Genomic DNA, 21,085 nt, shown 5'->3' with positions numbered 1-21,085 from the left:
CATACCCCATCATAAAATCTATCTAAAATACATCATTTTTTTTAAGTGGTTGCACTGTAAACCGTTTTTATAAAGTCTACCAGCTTTCGCGTCCTGTGGAGACGATTCCGCACATTCGGATAAAAAGTAGCATATCGACTGCAAGCAAGCAATACCTCCTATCTGACATTTTTGTTTCAAAAAACCAAAAAACTTGTATCTACCATAAACTACCTTTAGATTCAAAATAAAAACAAAAAACTTTATTAATCAATACTATCTATGCTTAGAAAAAGAAAACTTGGATTTTCAGTATCTCATTATACCTTCCTCGGTCCGACCCGGTTAGACTGGAAGCCGACCCCAACAGGATTGGGAAAAGGCTCGGAGGATGATGATTATACCTTCCTCGGAATAAGGATTTTATTAAGTTTTATTGTTCCCCTTTAAAATCCACCCGGAGTCAGATAGGAGGTATTGCTTGCTTGCAGTCGATATGGCTTTTCTTAGGGGCTAGCTTAACTATCTCTGTAGGTACTAAACATTTAAATCGGTTCAATAGTTTTGGCGCGAAAGCCGGACAATCAGACAGACAGTTCTCACTTTCCCATGAGATTGGCAAGGATTTAATTTTATAAAAATATAGCGTCAAAAAGTTTTTCACTATCTATAATCTCAATATCACCGTTTATAGGGCCGCGCGACAGCATAGTCATGATTATGATCATCGCATTATTAAAATAAGGTCATTGAGCCATTCCACTATTAAAAAGCACGCAAACGACCTCTAACAGTAGCGGGACTATTTTGTGCAGTAATTGTCTCCATAATTATTGTGGCATTGTAGGTATATTGTACCTGTATTACCTGTGCGTAAACCGGCCGCTACGGCGAACGGCCATTACTATCTCGCGTTATTTCTTGAACAGTAGGTATTAGAAGGCCGCTGCAACCGGACAGCAGGCTCGGCCGCGTAAAATTTCGAAACAGAAAACTTGGATATCCTATGCTAAAAGTAAAACAAAACGCACCATTTAATTTTTTTTTTGCGCCATTTTTTTCAAACTATAACCTAACTAAATTGTGTAGCCGCGTTTGTGGGAATACCTTGTTCCGTATCCGTGTTCCATTTTTTTCGATCGGGTAATATAATTTTGACAGTTCAATGAAAATATTTACGTGTCGTGACGTTTGTGAAAAACTTTTTGCGATCGAATAAGTTTTTAAATATAAAAGTAATGGTTTAGCGACTGTTTTTTGTTTGAAAAAAAACTGTAAAAAGTCATGTTGTGAGTGTGTGTTGTTGTGTTATAAATGTAAACCCTTGGATTACAATTTTGAGGTATGTACGAATTTTTTACGATTCTTAGTTCACAGTTTTAAAATTAAATATTTTTTTATTGTTCACTGTGTTTGAGCAGTATCTGAAACAGTTATATTATAGTGCAATGCATAATAAACAGCGTTATTAACTAATTCCTGTTCATTTGGTCCAGTAACTTCAATAATATTAGATCTAGATTAGGTAAAAAACTAAAACTATTGGAAAAAAAAACCAATTGAAAACGGAAACCATTTCTAAGCATATTTAAATTAAGACACAACTGAATTTCTTCATTAATTATTTTAAGTTACTTAAATTCTAGTAACATTCCTATAATTTAAAATGTGGAAGGTGAATTTAAGTCATGAAAATGTTTGGTCAGTGGGTCGGCTTTAATTTGACATACAGCCATGATTAGAAAAAAACTCATAATCATCTCCTGAGCCTTTTTCCAACCTATGTTGTGGTCAGCTTCCAGTCTAACCAGATGCAGCTGAATAGTGTTTAAAAAGGAGTAACTGCCTATCTGACCTCAACCCAGTTAATACCCGGGAAACCAAATACCCCTTGCTAAGACTGGTTGTCAGACTTCTGATTACCCTTAACAACTGTTTAAAAAGTTCCATGACAGCCCGGACCTACAGTTCAACGTGCCGTCTGAAACAGGCCATAGGAAATGTTTTGGTAGTAATTTATCTGACAAACAGGCATGATTATAAAAAACTCATGTTTGAACATTATTTACAAAAGGGCAATTATAGGCTGAATGAATTATTTCCTATGCCATTATTCAACTACAAAAGGAATTAATAAATTCATGTTTCTTTCTGGTTTCTTGGTCGGCTTAATTTATTATTGGCAATAAGTATAATTTAGTCTTTAAGAATGCCACCAAAATTATTTTCATAGGGTCCAGAAGGTACTTCTATATGTACCAACTTTGAATTTTTAAGGTCTACTTATTTTTGGGTGTTATAAATAAACAAAGTTACATATTTTATTTTAGCATGGAGAGTAGTTAGTCTGGGATATGGGTAAAGTCTAAACTTCAGTACTTACTAAAAGTTTGTTGGGATTAAACAACCCTGAGGCGTCATCCTAATTGGCAGCGATCGTACGATGGCGCGATGCGTTTTTCATCTCACGATCTCACTTGCGAGGTTCAAATAGGACACTCTGATGAAATCTGTATGTTTGAACTCATCGCACGACGAGAACGCATCGTGTCATCGTACGATCGCTGTCAATTAGGACGACGCCTTAGATGAAAGACGCATCGCGCCATCGTACGATCGCTCCCAATTAGGACGACGCCTGATGGTGCAATGGTCACTGTGGGTCACCATGCCAGACTATCAAACGTGAGGTCCAATTACCAGTATGGTTGACATTTGCGTGATAAGTATCCTTCCTGGCCGTGGTCTGTGTGTTATAATATGTATTTATAATTACATGTACTTTATCAGTTATTTTAGCATCCATAACACAAGTAAATTGTTTATAACAAGTATTGAAAAAAGTCGTGGTGGCCTAGTGGGTAAAGGACCAACCTCTCAAATATGAGGGCGCGGGTTCGATCCCAGGTCAGGCAAGTACCAATGCAACTTTTCTAAGTTTGTATGTACTTTCTAAGTATATCTTAGACACCATTGGCTGTGTTTCGGATGGCACGTTAAACTGTAGGTCCCGGCTGTCATTGAACATCCTTGGCAGTCGCTACGGGTAGTCAGAAGCCAGTAAGTCTGACCCAGTCTAACCAAGGGGTATCGGGTTGCCCGGGTAACTGGGTTGAGGAGGTCAGATAGGCAGTCGCTTCTTGTAAAACACTGGTACTCAGCTGAATCCGGTTAGACTGGAAGCCGACCCCAACATGATTGGGAAAAAAGGCTCGGAGGATGAACACAAGTAAATTGTTAACGTACCACCGGGTTAACCAACGGTGTGTGAAAAGGTGCTACAATATTAACTAACTATTCCTTACCTTCTCTAGAATACCAACTATTGTATACTTATAGGTACTAGTGCTCCTGTTTTATCATGAAAGTGTTAAAACAAACAAACAAACAGGGCTTTTATTTTGAATAATAAGTAGAGCGTACAATGGTACTTATTATGAGTATAAAACTTAAATTAAAGAGTAAGTGGGGCAAATGTATTTCAAGCTACAAAGAATTATCAGTTTTAGGGTTCCCTACCCAAAAAGGAAAATCCAGACCCTGTTTGTTTGCTTGAACGCACTAATCTCAGGAATGGGTAAAGTAGCTCATTTTAAAAATTCTTTCAGCGTTATTTCGCCTATTTATCGAGGAAGGCTATAGGCTACTTTTTACCCGGGTTCGTGGAGAAGTTTCCACGGGACGCGGCTGAAACCGAAGGCAGAAGCGAGTTTTTTAAATTAAAATACCTATTATTTGCTTGCATAAAACAATTTCACCGTTTTCCCGCGGTTTCACTCGCGTCCCGGATCTATTGCCCGTACCGGGATAAAATATAGGTAGTTTATGTTACTCGGAAAGAGCTTTCAAGCAGTGAAAGAGTTTTAAATCGGAGCAGTAGTTTCGGGGCCTTAGGTGCAATAAACAAAGAAAAAAATGTTTCCTCTTTGACTATACATATTAGCACAGATGCGCGATTTGACGCACCTTTCATGCGCGATTCCAACTCGCACTTGGCCGTTTTTTTGTGTGTTTTTCAGTATTTACGTAGTTACAAAGTTTTTGTTAATTTTGCGTGTTTTGTAAAAATATGTTTTTGGGCCATTGCTTTGTTTTAACGCCTTTGTACCACGCCTTGTATGCATAATTAATGGAAACCCTAATATGGTACTGCATTTTTATATTCCAATTGAAAATATCACTTTAATATTAGACTAGTCACTTTCCCGCGGTTTCACTCGCATCTCTTGCGAAATACCGTACCAGGATAAAATATAGACTGTTACTTGGGAAGAGTGTAGCTCTCTGCACAACTGTTACTGTTACAGCCTTTTTATTGACCCACTGCTGGGCTGCGGCCTCCTCTCATACGGAGAAGGATTGAGCATTAATCACCACGCTTGCTCAATGCGGGTTGCTGATTTCAGACTATATAGTCCAGGTTTCCTTCACCTTTTTATCAGCAATTGGTGTCCAAGATAAACATACTTAGAAAGTACATACAAACTTAGAAAAGTTGCTATTTATTAGTAGGTATTTAGTTTTTATTTATTAGTTCTTATTTATTCATTAGTATAGAAAAATACTTTTGAAAAATGTATTCAAAGAATTTTCTTTTGTTTCAGATCCATCAACTCTAAGCATGAAGCACCAACAAAAAAAAATTTAACAAAAAAAGTTTAAAATAATCACAAATGACTGTAAAGAGGCCAGTATTTACTTAAATGTAGTTTTTTAACAGTATGTGATCCTCTCTAAAACTTCTTAGTTGAAGGCCAGTAATGTAATATTAAGTTAAAAGTAGAATGTTAAGTTATGTTTCTACCATGGAGCATATATCACCGTTCCTTTGTAAGTATTTTTTTAAATTTAATTTAATTTTTAATTAGCCTTTACATTTATGCGCATTTGGCAGGAGTTATAAATTTGGAAAAAAAACTTTAAAAGAAACTTACAAACATTCTGATTGAGAAACCCGTCTTTTTTGGGAAGATGGTTCAGTTGGTAATTCTGAAACAGTGAGTAGGTTCCACTCACTGAAAGTTTCTTTGATGTTTAGAGAAAACCAAAGCTCAGACACTTAAAAACGTTTTCTGCGCAGCGACTCGTGCAATGTTCCGTGACGACAAGAAGTTTGGCGTGAGCTATAATTTGAATAGAAACAAATCTTCTAATGAAGTGATCTTTCTGAAATTATTGCTGTAATGGTCTTTCCTTGTCCCCCAGATCGCGACCACAGCATGTGAAGTGAAGAACGCACTAAAGGAGTTTCATGGTTTATATGGTAAGTACATGCCCCAAACATACCCATAGCTATACCATAGATAAGAAAGAGATCTCACGATACATAAATATCGATAGGTAATAACAATAATCATGAATGACTTAATATTTTGGCAGATGATGTACATTAGGCAATAGCAACTCAATGACTAAGGACATACTTTAGTTAAGACAACAACCAAATAGAATAAAATTAATAATTTGGAGCGCTCCCATACAAATTGGCTTATTGCCTGTTTTTTATAATGGCCGGGTCAGACTCGCGCTTGGCCAGTTTTTTTTATAACGGATTTTTGACACAATTTAAATCCCCGTCCCTCGGGGTCGTAATCGGTTTTATGCCCCGTCTATCTCCTATAGACGGGGCATAACAAGGCATACACAGTGTGTCATCATGACGTTCGGTCTTAATTTCTTATATCAATTTAATTCATCATCAGCTCCCGAGCCTTTTCCCAAATAAGTTAACTTAAATGTGCTTATAACTTAAGATGCCACATACAAGCCTAATGAGCGGAGATTCGCCGAAGGTGTGGTAAGCAGTGTGTCAAAATAGAGCGGCGATGCCCCGACCTTGCTACCTCGACCATCGCTACTAGTAGTCTCACTTAAGGGCAAGATTTAATCCTATGTGTAGATAAGCAGTCATTTGTATATCTTTCGCCAAAATTTACCACTGAATTCACACAACGCAGCAGTCTAATCAAACGCATCTGAGTACCAGTGTTTTACAAGGATGGATTTTTTATTGATTGGACCTTCGAAACACAGTTATAATAGTACTAGTAATAGCATAAACAAGTAGGTAAAGATATCCTACAGCCTTCCTTGATAAGTAGGCTATCCAAGTATCTAACACTTGGATAGCCCTTAGCTTTTCTCGATTAGCGCGTTTAGGTACTTGCCTATCTTGGAATCGAAGTCACACACTCATATTTGAGAGGTTGGTGCTTTAACCAATTGGCCACCACGTCTTCTTATTAGCACAAGTTAACTGAAATGTGCTTATAACTTAAGATGCCACACACAGGCCTAATGAGCGGAGATTCGCCGAAGGTGTGGTAAGCAGTGTGTCAAAATAGAGCGGCGATGCCCCGACCTTGCTATCTCGACCATCGCTACTAGTAGTCTCACTTAAGGACAAGATATTGTCCCATGTAAGCTTAAAAGTGCTTAATTCGCGTGGGTGTTATGGAAAGTTTTCATCAAAATGGTTTGCAAGCAATGTTACTTGGCAAGTTTTAATAGAAAATTAAATACTTGATTCATTGCGTTTAGTAGGTTTATAAGAAGGTGTGTGAAAACTTGCCAAGTAACATTAAAAAGTAACTATTTTTAACTGAGGTATGTGTATGGAACTTGGTACTTATTCAGATCTCACTTCTTTTATAGGCGAAGGATTTCCATATTATCGAACTTGGCAGCCTTTCACATTTTTGTTTTGGGTGGGATATAATATAATGTTATGGTTATTGCCATCATTTATTTTTAATCGTTTCAGTTTACAAGAAATGAGATTTAGGGTCAATTCACACTGAAAGAGCAGCGGCCGGCAGCGGCCGGCAGCGGCCGTAATTGCAAGGGATTGAGCGCGAGCGCGGCGGGCCGCGCGGCGCCGCGCGGCGCCGCACCGCGCCGCGCTCTTACATTTTCCGTGCTCTTACGGCCGCTGCCGGCCGCTGCTCTTTCAGTGTGAATTGACCCTTAGAGCAGATAGGCAGTAGCTCATTGCAAAACACTGACTCAGCTGCACTTGGTTAGACTAGAAGCCGACCCCAAAATAGTTGGGAAAAGGCTAGGTAGGTGATGAGATGGTTCAGTAGATACAGAGATTCGTAATTTACCTGTTCAGAATATTAGTATACTAGTTTATATGATATTTAAAACCACAGTTTCTATCAAACTAAGAGCTTCGCCTTACGAGGCGAGCTCATCAACGAAGTCGTGTCGCAACACACGATTTGAGATACATTCGGACACGAACATGCCTTTTTATCGACCTTACTGTACTTGGAAACACTCCTTCATTATCAATTAAGTATTACAATGCCTTTTTTGCCATTAATATGGATGCAAAAGTCGCATAAGTAGAATATGGAAGGAGAAAACATACTGCGCCGACCTCAAATAGAATTGGGATAAGGGCAGGATGATGATGATATGCAAAAGTCTCATCAATTCGGTCCGTCTATCGCCTTTTCACGCTAAAACTTCTGAACCGATTTAAACGGGATTTTGGTCTTAGAACCCGAGAAAGGACATTGGCTTCTTTAATTCGGTGCTGGAAGTGGTTCTCCCTAAAACTGTGGCAGAACAGGCTATTAAATTAGTAGGTACTTATGACATTAAAAACCACAGTATAACGGTTATTCTAAATTCGCCATGTACTGAAATAAGAGCTTCGCCTTACGAGACGGGCTCATCAACTAAGTCGTGTTGCAACACACGATTTGATACATTCGGACACGAACATGCCTTTTTATCGACCTTACTGTACTTGGAAATGTTACTCTTCGTCGTTTTCATTGAGCGTTATAATTACAACGCCCTTTTTGCCTCTTTATGTAGTAGTATTTGCTGACAAAATCCAGACTTGGTATTCTTTCACTGTTAAATTGCTAACAGTCTTTGTTGAAATGTTTTGAGAATTAAAAAAAAAATCTTATTTCCGGTTGTGGAAGGTGTGAAGGAGTGTCAGTCTGTTACTGACTAAAACCCATCTCATTTCCCTCTTTTACCCTTTGTGTACGGGTGCCGTGCCGTGATAACTCTTTCGAACAATCCCGTTGCCGTTACCAGAAATTCTTTCTAGTCATCTTCTGCCTAGCCTTTTTCCAACTATGTTGGGGTCGGCTTCCAGTCTGATCGCATGCTGCTGAGTACCAGTGTTTTACAAGGATAGACGTCTCTGACTTAAAGTAGTTTTAATGCTGGCTTACCTGTCGTATGCTAAAATTACCACAGCCAAAGTCACACAACAATGCTAGTTACACTTATGATTCGCGTTTAAAACTAATCCACTTATAAGATCGTGTCGCAAGCCACGATTCAGCCTCTTTACTGACCTTCGTAGGTAACAATCTTTGAGGTCATGTTGTATCCTCTTCCTTTTGAAAAAAAAAAACATGTTTAAGTATGTAGTAATAGTAGATCTTCCCTTCATTCATCATTACCTTACAGTCACTTTACCCCAATTACTAAATCCAAATCCTTGCAATGTTATGTATAGGTCTGTTATGTTAATGTTATGTAGTCGACGCACACAAAGGATTCTTCTGGTCTACTTGCTCTAGCAAACGGCAACAAATTGCGTGCGAACATTTCTAAAGTGTCCGCGGAATAACAACTTTTGTGCGCGAAGACAGTAGACACTTTTCGCTAACAATTTTGATGGAAACTCGCTCCGTTGCTGGGGAGTTTGTTGCGCCACTTCTTCTTCCCAGCAAAAACACATACGATGTGGTGAAGGGTGTGGGTGTGGGCGTTTCACTTATGATTTGCGTTTAAAACTAATCCACTTAATAGGATCGTGTCGTAAGCCACGATTCAGCCTCTTTACTGACCTTCGTAGGTAACACTCTCGGAGGCCATGTAGCATCCTCTTCCTTTTGAAAAATATATGTTTATATATCTCGTCTCTCGTCTCGTTGGTCTAGTGGTTGTAAAGCTCGACAGACAGCTGTCGAGCTGTACGGGGTGGCAAGTTCGATTCCCGGGTCTGGCTGAAATGGCTTTGTGTGTTTCAATCACAAAACACCTCGAATTTTGAAGTTAGTTATTGATACAATTATGCATCGGAGAGTACGTACGTTGGATTTCTTGCCGTTTCAGACCTATCTTCCGATCATACATGCTACCAAAATCTGTCCGTGTGTTCGCGGCAAGACTCTAGAACAACTCTTTGGATTTTCATGCAGTTTTCACTAATCCCTGATGAAGATTTAGGTCTATAATTTAGGTACTCCTATTTTATCAGTAGTGAACAATAGTAGACACCTAAGTATAATGTTATCATTCAATTCTAAATCAGCAGATTAGTAGCAGTTTACCTTTAATTACTATACAGGATGAGTTGGCGCCACTAGGTGAAGGCCAAACAAGATGGCGACGATGCGCCTGCGCAGAACTCCTGTACTCTTCTATCCATACTACTTAATATAATAGAGGATTTTTTTTATTGGTGCCCTGAAGGTTACGAACCTACTGAACAGATTTGAATTGCTTCAGTTTGAATATTGCTAATCAATGACTGTCGGAAAACAAGACTAGCTCCGAGTAAAATACGCCATATTTTGACTACGGGGAGAAGTTCTCACGAGACGCGGCTGAAAATGCGAGAAAAAGCTGGTTACATGTTTGTGAATCAGGTAGTTTAAGCCTCTTATGTTTTTTATACGCATATAAGAGATTCGCCACAAGAAAACTTAACTTCGAGTCAGAAATCATAAGTAGTTTGTTTGTCGTGCTTCTCCGAAACGGCTCAATTAGGGCAAAAATTTCATACTTCATCAGCCTTTTTATTGTCCCACTACTGGGCACATGCCTCCTCTCACATAGATATATTTTGCAGATATTCATATAGTTATAATGGATTTCTGTAAAAACATGTACCTATAACAAAATTAATCAAATCATGGTTCCGCTAAGCTAGTTTAAATAAGTTCAATGAAACTCATCAAGATGTTACTACTACTAACTGAACCGGAAACTATACAAGTCTTTACAATGCTGTAGATATGTGTGTAAACATGCATAGTTCTGCTTAATATGGAGCCTACACGTAAAATGACAGCTGACCTTGTATGGGAACAGGATACACACGGATTGATAAGTTGGGCAACGTTGGTAGCTGCTGGGAAAATAATAAATCTATCAATGTAATTATAAATTTAAAAAAACCCCCGACCCAAAAAAAGTACGCAATAATTATGACAAAAGGTTAAAAACGCTAAACCCTATAAAAAGCAAAAAAAAATAACTTTTAACACTACGTAAACTAAATTTTGTCGTGTCGGGGGACCGCTCTAATTCATTACTTTAGATACGTGTTTTTTTTTAAACGAATGTTGTAATTAGGTAGGTATCATTTGATTTATGTAAGTATTTATGAAGGTAAAAAGCGGTCCCCCGACACGTCAAAATTTAGTTTACGTAGTGTTAAAAGTTATTTTTTTTGCTTTTTATAGGGTTTAGCGTTTTTAACCTTTTGTCATAATTATTGCGTACTTTTTTTGGGTCGGGGGTTTTTTTTAATTTACAATTTAATTTTATTTCATGCTTTTTAAAGGAGCTCCTTAATTTTTCCTTTAATTTATTTTATCTTAAGATGGGGTCGCTATATGCGATCTCGGCCAAAGGAAGCTGTTTAACAATCCTCATGACCGGCTCTGGGAGAATTGCACAGATTGAGAAACAATAAAGATTAACCTTTGGACATTCTAGATTTTCAGCAAAAATATAAATCGGTTTATCCGTTTCATTCCGGCATTTCAGGGTTTCATCCGCCACATCCCATTTCCAGCATCAGGTTCTCGTCAATCAGAAACATGAAGAGAACTCGTCAAGACAAATTCAACGAGCCCAAACTCGATGGGTTTACTAAAAGGCAGTTCAGGGTTACGTCTCCTACCTTCGTGCCCTAACAGCAGACCAGCTCAGTGGTTCCAAAAGACATTAGTGTTTCAAATTTCAGATCCCACATATACTTGCAAGTAATCTGAGCGTGTAACATTCCTATCACATCTAGCAAACGAGCTGATGACCTTGAAGACCTGAACCGATTTCCACCAAACATAGCTAAGAACACTCCCGACTGACATACCTTTTAAACAAAAAAAAACCGCATTACAATCGGATCATCCGTTTGGGAGCTACGATGCCACATACACACACACACACACACACACACACACACACACACAGACACGTCAAACTTATAACACCCCGTCGTTTTTGCGTCGGGGGTTAAAAACTAGTTCTCTATGCTTCTTTGGTTGAATTCCCAAATCTCAATTAAGCCTAAATTACTTATAAGTTATCATAATATTATTACGTAAAACTTTATTTCCATCTTCTTTTCACATAAATAATATATGACATAATGAAACTTGGAACGATGCGACTGCGTTGCACAGGATCTCGGGTAGACTGATCGATCCCTTGGTCGGGCAGCAATTACTTTGCTATGTGAAATCCCCAATCATCCCGCCCAAATTGCTTTGATTTAAGAATCTTTTACAAGTAAGTTGGTGAGTGATACACCCGTGCATCGGAAATCACGAAAAAGTTGGCCCTCATTGTGATCTCTCTCAGGTGGTGTCCGATTGTCGTCGCATCGCGATATGAGAGTGAAGGAATAGAGTGCGTCCCTGCACTGAGTATTCTGTACAATATGTTCTGCGCCCTTCGCCTCCGACAATCGGTCTAGATCAGTAGTAGAATCGATCGCCATTATTATTATTCGGTGGGAAAAGGCTCTATGATGAAACAGCCAACATGTTCGCTACCTACCTACTCCGTGAGTCTCACAACACATTTACTTCAACAAATGTATCGTGGGAACAACATAGCATTTTGCGCTTTCACTCCACCGCTTGAAGCGTTCGCTTGTCAATCTTCACGATGCTAGATTTACTGCGTAGCGCCGACTTGCGGTTTCGGCTGTAGTTTTTTGTGGATATATGAAACATTACCTTGCTGTTTAACCTTACCGGGATAAAATAAAGCCTATGCCATCCGGGGATAGTCACTAGTTTCTTAGTCTTTCATCTGCGTAGCCTTTCCCCGACTATGTTAGGGTCGGCCAGCCTCACCACCACTGTTTTACATAAATACCCCGAAAGGTTCTTTTAACCTACGTAAGATATGTGTTGCTGGGGAGTTTGTTGCGCCACTACTTCCCAGCAAAAACACAGGAAGTGGTGAAGGGTGGGCGCTTTGAGGGCTGTCTTTTGTAATTTTTTTTGACCAGTTTAAATAAATGATTTTTGATTTTGACCCCTTGGTAAGACTGGTCTAACCCTTTAAGGACCAAACAAACAAAAAAGACATATTTTAATATTAGGATCTATAGTATAGCATAGTCCGTATTCTGTATGTTTGTCAGTATTTAATAATGGTATTGTTTTGTTACAGGATGAGAGGGAGGGCGCGGGGCGTCGTGGAGGCGCCGTGCTGCCCTCTACAATGGAGGTAAGCACCCTTTATTATCTATATAAATGTTTAATCCAGTTGATGAGAGAAGAAGAAAAATAGAACAATCAGGTACGAAGGCACAGCTAATTTCTTAAGAAATCTCTTCCAGTAGGCCCGCTATGGGAGAGTTAGAAGAGAAGGTGATGTAGACAGACTATGTAATATGAAATGTATAACCAATGTACTAACTCAGTACTAAACTATTTTTGCGCACACAGGAAAACTCAGAAAGAGTTTTTTTTTCCTGTAGCTATATAGACGTGAAGCCTTTATTTGACTGAGTATTTAAGTGTTTACTATTAGGATCTATAGGCACAATCCGTAGCTAACCTACAAACATTCTGAAGGCGTATCGGCTATGGGAATGAGCACAGGTGATGATCCTATCTATTCACCATGATTATAACGTCTGACGTATTGACGTCTGACAACTCTGAGTGACGACTGACAATTTTATAACTGGTAACCAATGAGCTTATGTGGTCAATTGGAGTAAGGTATAGGTAGAGAAATCTATGTATTTGCTATGCCTGCTTTGGCTGCGAGATTGTTTATTTATTGATCCACTAACAATTGGCTACGCTATACAGGGTGTGTCGTTCACAATCACATTAAATCCTATCGCATATACTTTATGATATTCTGTGGCGATTTGTAAAAAAAATAACCTAATCAACCTAATCCATTCAATGTAAATTAATTTACAACATCATGTGTAAAGCAGAGATAAAGTTAGGAGTTTCGAATGTTTTGAACAGTTGACAGCTGTCAGTTTTCAAGGAAGAATATCAGTTGTTTGTACTGACTGACTTTTATATGGTTATCTTATTTTCGCACTGATATTCATATTTACTTCGTTTGAATATTTTTTGTCGTATTTTTTTTTCTTTGTGCTAATCGACATATATTAACCAGTATATTAACGTATTTAATTTAATGTGATTAGGTAAGACACACCCGATAAAAGCTAATATAAGTATGATTAAAAATATATTATGATTAATATTATGATTAAAAATATAAACTGATTTGTAAATGTGAACACCATGTAGCATTTTAATCTTTTTTTTTTATTATTATTTATTCTCATATTCTTTGTCTATTGTGATTCTACATGATCTTCGCATGTTATTATAGTATGTATCAATACATACAAGCTGTAATACCTATTATTTTTAAAAAGATTAACCATGGAGTTTCTTGCCCGTTCTTCTCCATAGGAAGCTACTTATGGAATGGGCAACTAGAATCAACTTTATTTATATTTTTTGACGTTCATAAGTGCTTGTGAAAGCCTAAATGAAATAAATGATTTGACTTTGATTGAATGAGATGAAATGTGTGATAATCAGTTATAGGCGCACAGTAAAGGCTAATAAAACTACTCGGTAGAACACGTACCTAGGTATTGCGTATTTCGTAGATCGATTGTTCGATTCCATGTTGTTTAGATTCAGAAAAATAAGTCGTTTTTTAAAGTTACGTTGATCAACATTCCTTTCTATTTTTTTTTCAAAATGTCATCGAACATTTTTTTTAACGACGTCAAAAATCATCAAATGACCCCTCCCGCAGTGGGTTAGCAGTGGCGAGGGAGTGTCAGACTCTTACTGACTAAAAACCGTCGCGTTCCGTCGTAGGCCTTTTATGTACCAGGGCCGCGGTAACTCGCGCGAACAATCCCGCAACCCCGGATCGCATAATGCTACATTAAAATCACCTTAAGACGCTAAACAAAGTCTATTAAATATTCTAGAAAATTCTATCATGAAGAAGTCAACAAGGCTGCATGGCCAACCGGTATATTTATGAGAAATAAATGGCCTATGGGCGTGTCACCATAGAATATTATTACGTGTAAATTGCGCTTGAGCAATTGTTTTTACCATAAAAAGGGTTTTATCGAGGTAAAATCTGTTTAATTTGAATATAGACAACCTCTAAAAATATTGTAACCTTAGGAATACCTAGTAAATAAAAGAAAACTAATAAATTTGTGAAAGATGATGATGAGTTCCTCTGTGTTTCGGAAGGCACGTTAAATTGGTGGGTCCCACCTGTCATTTGAACATCTTTGGCAGTCGTTATGGGTAGTCAGAATAGGTGAAAAACCGTAATCGTTTATTAGGTACGGAGGTCTGAACCCAAAAGTAATGGATGATCGAAAGATGACAACTAAACTTACTAAGAGGTGTCGTGCTGTTCGTTAACTGGGTTGAGGAGGTCAGATAAGCAGTCGCTCCAAGTGAAACGCTGGTAATCAGCTTCATCTGGTTACACTGCAAGCCAACCCCTACATAGTTGAAAAAAAGGTAGATGCTCACTATGATGGGATTTTGCAAAATTCAACACCTAAGGAGTAAAGGAATTGCAAAGTTAATATAAAACTGAATGTTTTAAGACTACAAATTCACGCTCACTAACTTTACTATTCCTTTTCATATAGTTATAAGACTCGACTCCTTAAATTAATCTCCACAGCGTTAGAATATCACTTGTACGTTACATAACAGTAGTTTAACCTATAATAGAGACTACCGTTAAACCAGTAAAGACGATAACTGAATCCAACCTAACTTTAACACCAGTAGCCGAGTTACACTTTTACTGACCATAAGAGTAAACTACAAACTTTTAGTCGGCCGAGAGTTTGTCTGGGCTCATAAATCAGTATGAAGATGAATGGTGGGCTGCGGGATTGCTCGAAAGAGTTGCCGCGGCCCTGGTACATACGCGGCCTATGACGGAACACGACGGTTTTTAGTCAGTAAGAGTCTGACACTCCCTCACCGCTGCTAACCCACAGCGGGAGGGGTCATTTGATGATTTTTGACGTCGTTAAAAAAATGCATGATATTACGCACATTAGGATGATCAGGTATTTAGCTGGTATCGGACTGACTGAAAACATTGATTGCAATAAAGATTTCTTTGCAAAAAAAATTGCCAACCATTGGGTCAACTGTCGGTCGACTGTTTAGTGTGCGGTTTGTGGGTACTCTAAATGCCATTATATTCACATGAATATCCTATAAAAGCATGGAAGATAAACATAACGATAGGAACCTTCAGAATTCTCAACAGCGATGAAATAAGGCACTAGATAATCGATTCCATATCGAATAGGAATCGGGAATCGCCAACAGACAGCAAAATGCAACCGTTGCAAAATTCATTCCAAATAAATTCTAAATTTAAATGGACCAATGCGATATACCGATTTGAATATGGAATGTTCGAACGGACCAATCGTAATTGATCTATTGATTTGTCAGTTATCTGATTGTGCGACGGGATTGGGTGATTGTGAAACGTTTTCTATTCGGGTTCCATTCGGGAAAGTTCGGCTTTTATAGTGTTGTGTGAGTGGGTTGGTAGCACGGAGGAAGGATAGATAGCGGAGATGCCATAATGTAGGTAGGCCAGACGCTTTCTTCTAGGTCAAATATGAACGGGCATGGGCACGACCAAAACGATTAATTACGAGTGAACTAACGAGGCGTTCACGTTCTTTGAGACATCTGTCAAAGATTTTTGGTATTACAAATAATGTTCGGGTCCAAAGAAGGCAAGGCATATTAGGGCAAAAGCAGTAACGTTGCTCGTCCCCCGAACACCCGCATGTTGTCGCGCTACTTTCTTAGGAGATATAGCGTTATGACATCTCCGCTAGTCATTTTCTTATCCATGGTTGTTAGTTTATGCTGATATTAATTTAATTAAGGCGGCTGAAGTTGTAAAATATGAAGTAGTATAAACTAGATTTGTGCTACAAATGCCTTTATGTTATTTGTAAGGTTCTAACGAAGTGCCTTATTGGTTCTGCTTTCAAAATTAAGATTTAGCGCCGGGTGACCTAGTGAAAGCTGGTCCAGGAATTGTCTACAATGTCTGCCCCGACAATCTATTGTCGGGGCTGTAGGATTGTTTGAAAGAGTTACTGCTGTCCTGGTATATAAAGGGCTCCAGAACGAGCAATGATGGGTATTAGTCAGTAAATGGCTGGCACTTCTCCCAGGTCATCTGGATGGCTTTGACGGTTTGAAGAAACTTAAAACCCCAGAATCTGGAAGTTGGTGATAGTTACACTCGTGTATCTGACTAAATCTTCTCTACGCATCGGCCTACGGATGAACTTGGACAAAACCAAGGTCATGTTCAATGTACATGTTCTACCGGAACCGATTGCGATACACGGCGCCGTTCTCGAAGTTGTTCGGAAATATGTATACCTCGGGCAGACATTGCAGTTAGGTAGAAACAACTTTGAGGACGAGGTGAATAGGAGAATTCAGTTGGGTTGGGCTGCATTTGGGAAGCTACGTCGAGTCCTAACATCGTCGATCCCACAGTGCCTAAAGACAAAAGTCTTCAATCAGTGCGTCTTACCTGTCATGACTTACGGAGCCGAAACGTGGACACTGACGGTACGGCTGGTCCACAAGTTTAAAGTCGCTCAGCGGGCTATGGAAAGAGCTATGCTCGGCGTTTCTCTGAGGGATCGCATCAGAAATGAGGTAATCCGTCAGAGAACCAAGGTCATCGACATAGCCTACCAAATCAGCAAGCTGAAGTGGCAATGGGCTGGCCATATTAGCCGAAGAACCGATAACCGTTGGGGTAAACGAGTTCTAGAGTGGAGACCACGCCTCGGCAAACGTAGTGTAGGACGTCCTCAGGCACGGTGGAGTGATGACTTGCGCAAGACGGCTGGCAGGAGCTGGATGCGAGAAGCCGAAAATCGATCTCAGTGGCGTGCACTTGGAGAGGCCTATGTCCAGCAGTGGACTGCGATAGGCTGATGATGGATGACACTCGTGTATCAGAGAACATGTAAATATCGGTCTTGCGCCTGATCTCTCTCCGGTCGTGTCAGATTGCCGTGCCATCGGGCTATGAGAGTGGGGAATAGGGAGTGCACCTGTGTCTGCGCAAACGCTTGTGCACTACAATATGTCCTGCACAGTTGACTGTTCTCTTAAATGAGAACAGCCGTCGTAACCGACGATTGCCCTCGACGCCATTATTATAGATGTAAGGTGTACTATCAAAGGCTATGTAATTGTTCGAAACTAGTAGCAGATAGTACATAAAGGGCTTAATAAGGAACATGATGGGTTTTAGTCAGTAAGTCTGAAACTCCCTTACTCTGCACACACAGCGGTCATTCGATGATTTCCCATAAATAAAAGATGTGGCTATGAATGGACTCTCATGTTTGTGTCATAAGTAACGTAATGGCGTCTCCAGTTTACTAAATGCTCTAAGAAACCAGCAATATAGTAAATCATGATGACGTACAAGCTAGGCGCGGTCGGTTTCCTAACGCTGGTACATCGGTAACATCCTAAAGTTACGCAAACTGAACTGTAGTAAACGAAGTGGTGTAATTTCATGATCGTTTCGTGTATGTCGTTTATTTTGGAGGTTTTAGTTTCTTCTTATGAAATTCACGTCCATCTAAAATCAATTCAAAGTTGAAATTGCGTCAACATTATCTTCAACCCGAGGTTTCACCCGCGTCCCATAGGAGTTCCACTTTTTGTCCTCGCATCTGGGTGTAGATCCTCTTTTTATCCTCGCATTTATCTAAAAATTAGTTTTCCACAGCAAATGGGCTATAGCTGTAAGAATTCTTGTAATCGGTTACTGAGATGAGCATATAAACAAACTCTTCAATTTCATAATATAGGTACAGATTAAGAAAATGTCGTCGAAAGACTTGTTAAAACGGCTGAACCGATTGAACTCAAACTTTAATATAGTGACAGTGTGACCCTAGAGACAGATATTGGCTTCTTAGAATTTATGTACAGTTTTAAGTTCTACGTTCTGTTTGGTTTTAAATAAAATATAAGCGGCACTGGAAGTAGTTTCACTCTACAATGATTAGAAAAATTCTTCCCTTTGGGGAGGCTGCACTATCCCCGACTAACATAGACTATATATTGTACTTGGGTACGCGAAGAAGTTTTCACAGAACACAGGTGAGACCGCGGGAAACAGCAGGTAATTCATAGAAAGAAACTAAATAACTATGTTAAGGAAAACGCTAGGTATAGTATATAACTAGTACTACTGACAATACCGGCTGAGGTAGCGTGCTTGGGCGCGGCTGATTTCATAAGCGGATGTCGGCGCCATCTAAAGGCGTTTCACACAAACAATTATAGTGTTTTCAACCATCAGTTTTATTTCTTGAAGGTACTTTGTCTCGATACTTTCTCAAATGCTCATGGGTTTATGTCTGCATAGCATTTTAGACTAAGTTTTACTGGCCTCTTGAGGATACTCTTCAGTACTCTACATACTTTCCCAAAACCTGATGATTTATAACTGTCTGCATGCCATCATCATCTCTCTGGTCTTTTTAAGACCTATTGGGATCGGCTTCCAGTCTAACTACATGCAGCTGCGTACGATTGTACCACAAGGAGCGACTGACTATCTGATCTCCCACCCAGTTACCCGATACCTCTTGGTAAGACTGGTTTGCCAGCCATTCTGGCTTCTGAATACCCTTAACGTCGAAAGCCAGAAGTCTGAAAGTCTAACAACTAGACTTAAAAAGTGGTTTCGGGTTGACAAGGTCAAATAGGCTGTTGTTCGATGTAAAACACTGGTAGTCAGCTACGGCTTGTTACACTGGAAGCCGACCCCAACATAATAGAGAAAAGGATAACTAATAATAAAGATTTTTTATGACCACAATACAATTGTGACCTCTTTTCCTTCGCAGACAAGTTAATTTGTACATGTCCACGACAATATAATCACGACACAATTAGGGCTGTTCACGTAGTTATCGATAAAAATCGTGATGTTACACAAGTGTGAAGGGGCGTGTCTGCTCGCTGTGTATGCGTAACTCGTTGCGTTGAGTAAGGTTTGTTATATAGCGGATTATAGTTTTTCTTGAATAAAGCTTGTTGACATGACAATGATCGTCTTATCAAGTGAGCTGCAGGTTTAATCACCTAACGAGTTCTGGTGTCAGAGTTTTCTCAAATTCGCCCTTGGCCTCTGACGTGGAGTTTTAACCACGACGGCTGACTTTTGAGTTTGACTTTGCTGTTATTGAGTGGCGTTCGAGGACCTGAAATGTTAAAAGACAGTAGTAGTAATAGTATATGAATTAGTTTGTTTCTGTACTGTAAACTAATTTGTTTATATAATGTAAACTAATTTGTTTATATATTATAAACTAATTTGGTTTTACTGTTAACGAAACTCCGGGGTCCATCAACACGTAAATAAAAAAAATATTCTTTTCTGAAATTCTTTACACCGCTCTATAATAAGTCGGCGTGTTTTAGCCAACGACTTCTAGAGCGATGCGTTATTTTTACGAAAGTGTTTTTGTACTTTCGGAAGTTTCAAACATAAAACCCATATCTTCATACACATTTTAAACCGCAAACAAATATCGCAAAACTCGTCGCTAACATTCACACCACTCCCTATTCGCTACGTATGCGCAAGCGTCGACCACACACGAAGATGCACGATCAACGCCGAACTGTAATTCTATGTAGTGTTATGATTCTCAAGTAAATTATGTGTTATTAGCGGCTCAGACTAATTGTTTCTTCAGGTTGAAATCTTGCAGGGGACTTTGTTTTATGATATGTAGTAATAAGTCATTGAACATCCTTGGCAGTCGTTACGGGTAGTCAGAAGCCAGTAAGTCTGACGCCAGTCTAACCGACCGGGTTGCCCGGGTAACTGGGTTGAGGAGGTCAGATAGGGCAGTCGCTCCTTGTAAAGCACTGGTACTCAGCTGAATCCGGTTAGACTGGAAGCCGACCCCAACATATTATTGTCTCCGTAGCCTTTTCCCAACTATGTCGAGGTCGGCTTCCAGTCTAATCGGGTACAGCTCCCATCATCTTCCGAACCTTTTCCCAACTATATCGGGGTCGGCTTCCAGTCTAACCGTATGCGGCTGAGTACCCGTGTTTTACATGAAGCCACTGCCTATCTGACCTCCTCAACCCAGTTACCCGGCACAACCCGATGATGCCTCTTGGTAACACTAGTTATTAAATATTCTGGTTTCTGACTATCCGTAATGTCTGTCAAAAATGTTCAAATGACAGCCACGACCCACCGATTTAACGTGCCTTCCGAAACACGGGGGAACTCGTCATGACGACATGGTCGGACCGCATCAAGCGTTGCTTAACCTTATCATCTATATGAGTATGTACTGTTACATAGCCACGAGCTCCTCTGTTCTATTATATTAAAACCACTTCAAAATCACCTAACCTTGGTCTCATTACGAAGCCACTCCCTATAATACAGCATTTCCACCAATTGAAGTTAATAACATTTAAATTAATACCAACCGCGGCTCTATAAAAACAGGTATATCCGAAACTAATAAAAAACTCAAACGTTTAAAACCAGTTGTTAAACTTACTTCGTTTCCTTTAGGGTTGCCTTTTTGAATATTAATTTTACATAATTAGTGGTTGTTTTCCGCAGTTTCATTAGCATCCCATATAACAGTTTCTAGGGTCTTCTTGACTCCATGGTTTTCATCTCAGCATGTTCATTAGTGAGCAAACAAACTTACATTTTGAACTCTAATATTCGAATTAGCCGAACATATCGTTTATTCGAATGTACGATACTCAGGAACTAC

At 39.3% G+C, this 21,085-nt stretch overlaps 1 protein-coding gene across 1 annotated transcript in view; it reads left to right on the top strand.

Annotated features, from left to right (window-relative positions):
* The first annotated feature begins 984 nt into the window (after positions 1-984).
* LOC124643870 (Krueppel-like factor 8) overlaps positions 985-21,085 on the top strand; it is a 53,236-nt gene continuing 33,135 nt past the window's right edge. Inside the window, exons 1-4 of the mRNA XM_047182992.1 lie at positions 985-1,321; positions 4,584-4,809; positions 5,185-5,242; positions 12,376-12,432. Coding sequence (XP_047038948.1) covers positions 5,231-5,242; positions 12,376-12,432 — 69 coding nt within the window. The 5' untranslated portion in view covers positions 985-1,321; positions 4,584-4,809; positions 5,185-5,230. The remainder of the gene's footprint in view (positions 1,322-4,583; positions 4,810-5,184; positions 5,243-12,375; positions 12,433-21,085) is intronic.

The sequence above is a fragment of the Helicoverpa zea genome, chromosome 28, assembly GCF_022581195.2.
Source record: "Helicoverpa zea isolate HzStark_Cry1AcR chromosome 28, ilHelZeax1.1, whole genome shotgun sequence".
Lineage (NCBI taxonomy): Eukaryota > Metazoa > Arthropoda > Insecta > Lepidoptera > Noctuidae > Helicoverpa > Helicoverpa zea.
This window is presented reverse-complemented; position numbering and strand designations above follow the sequence as displayed.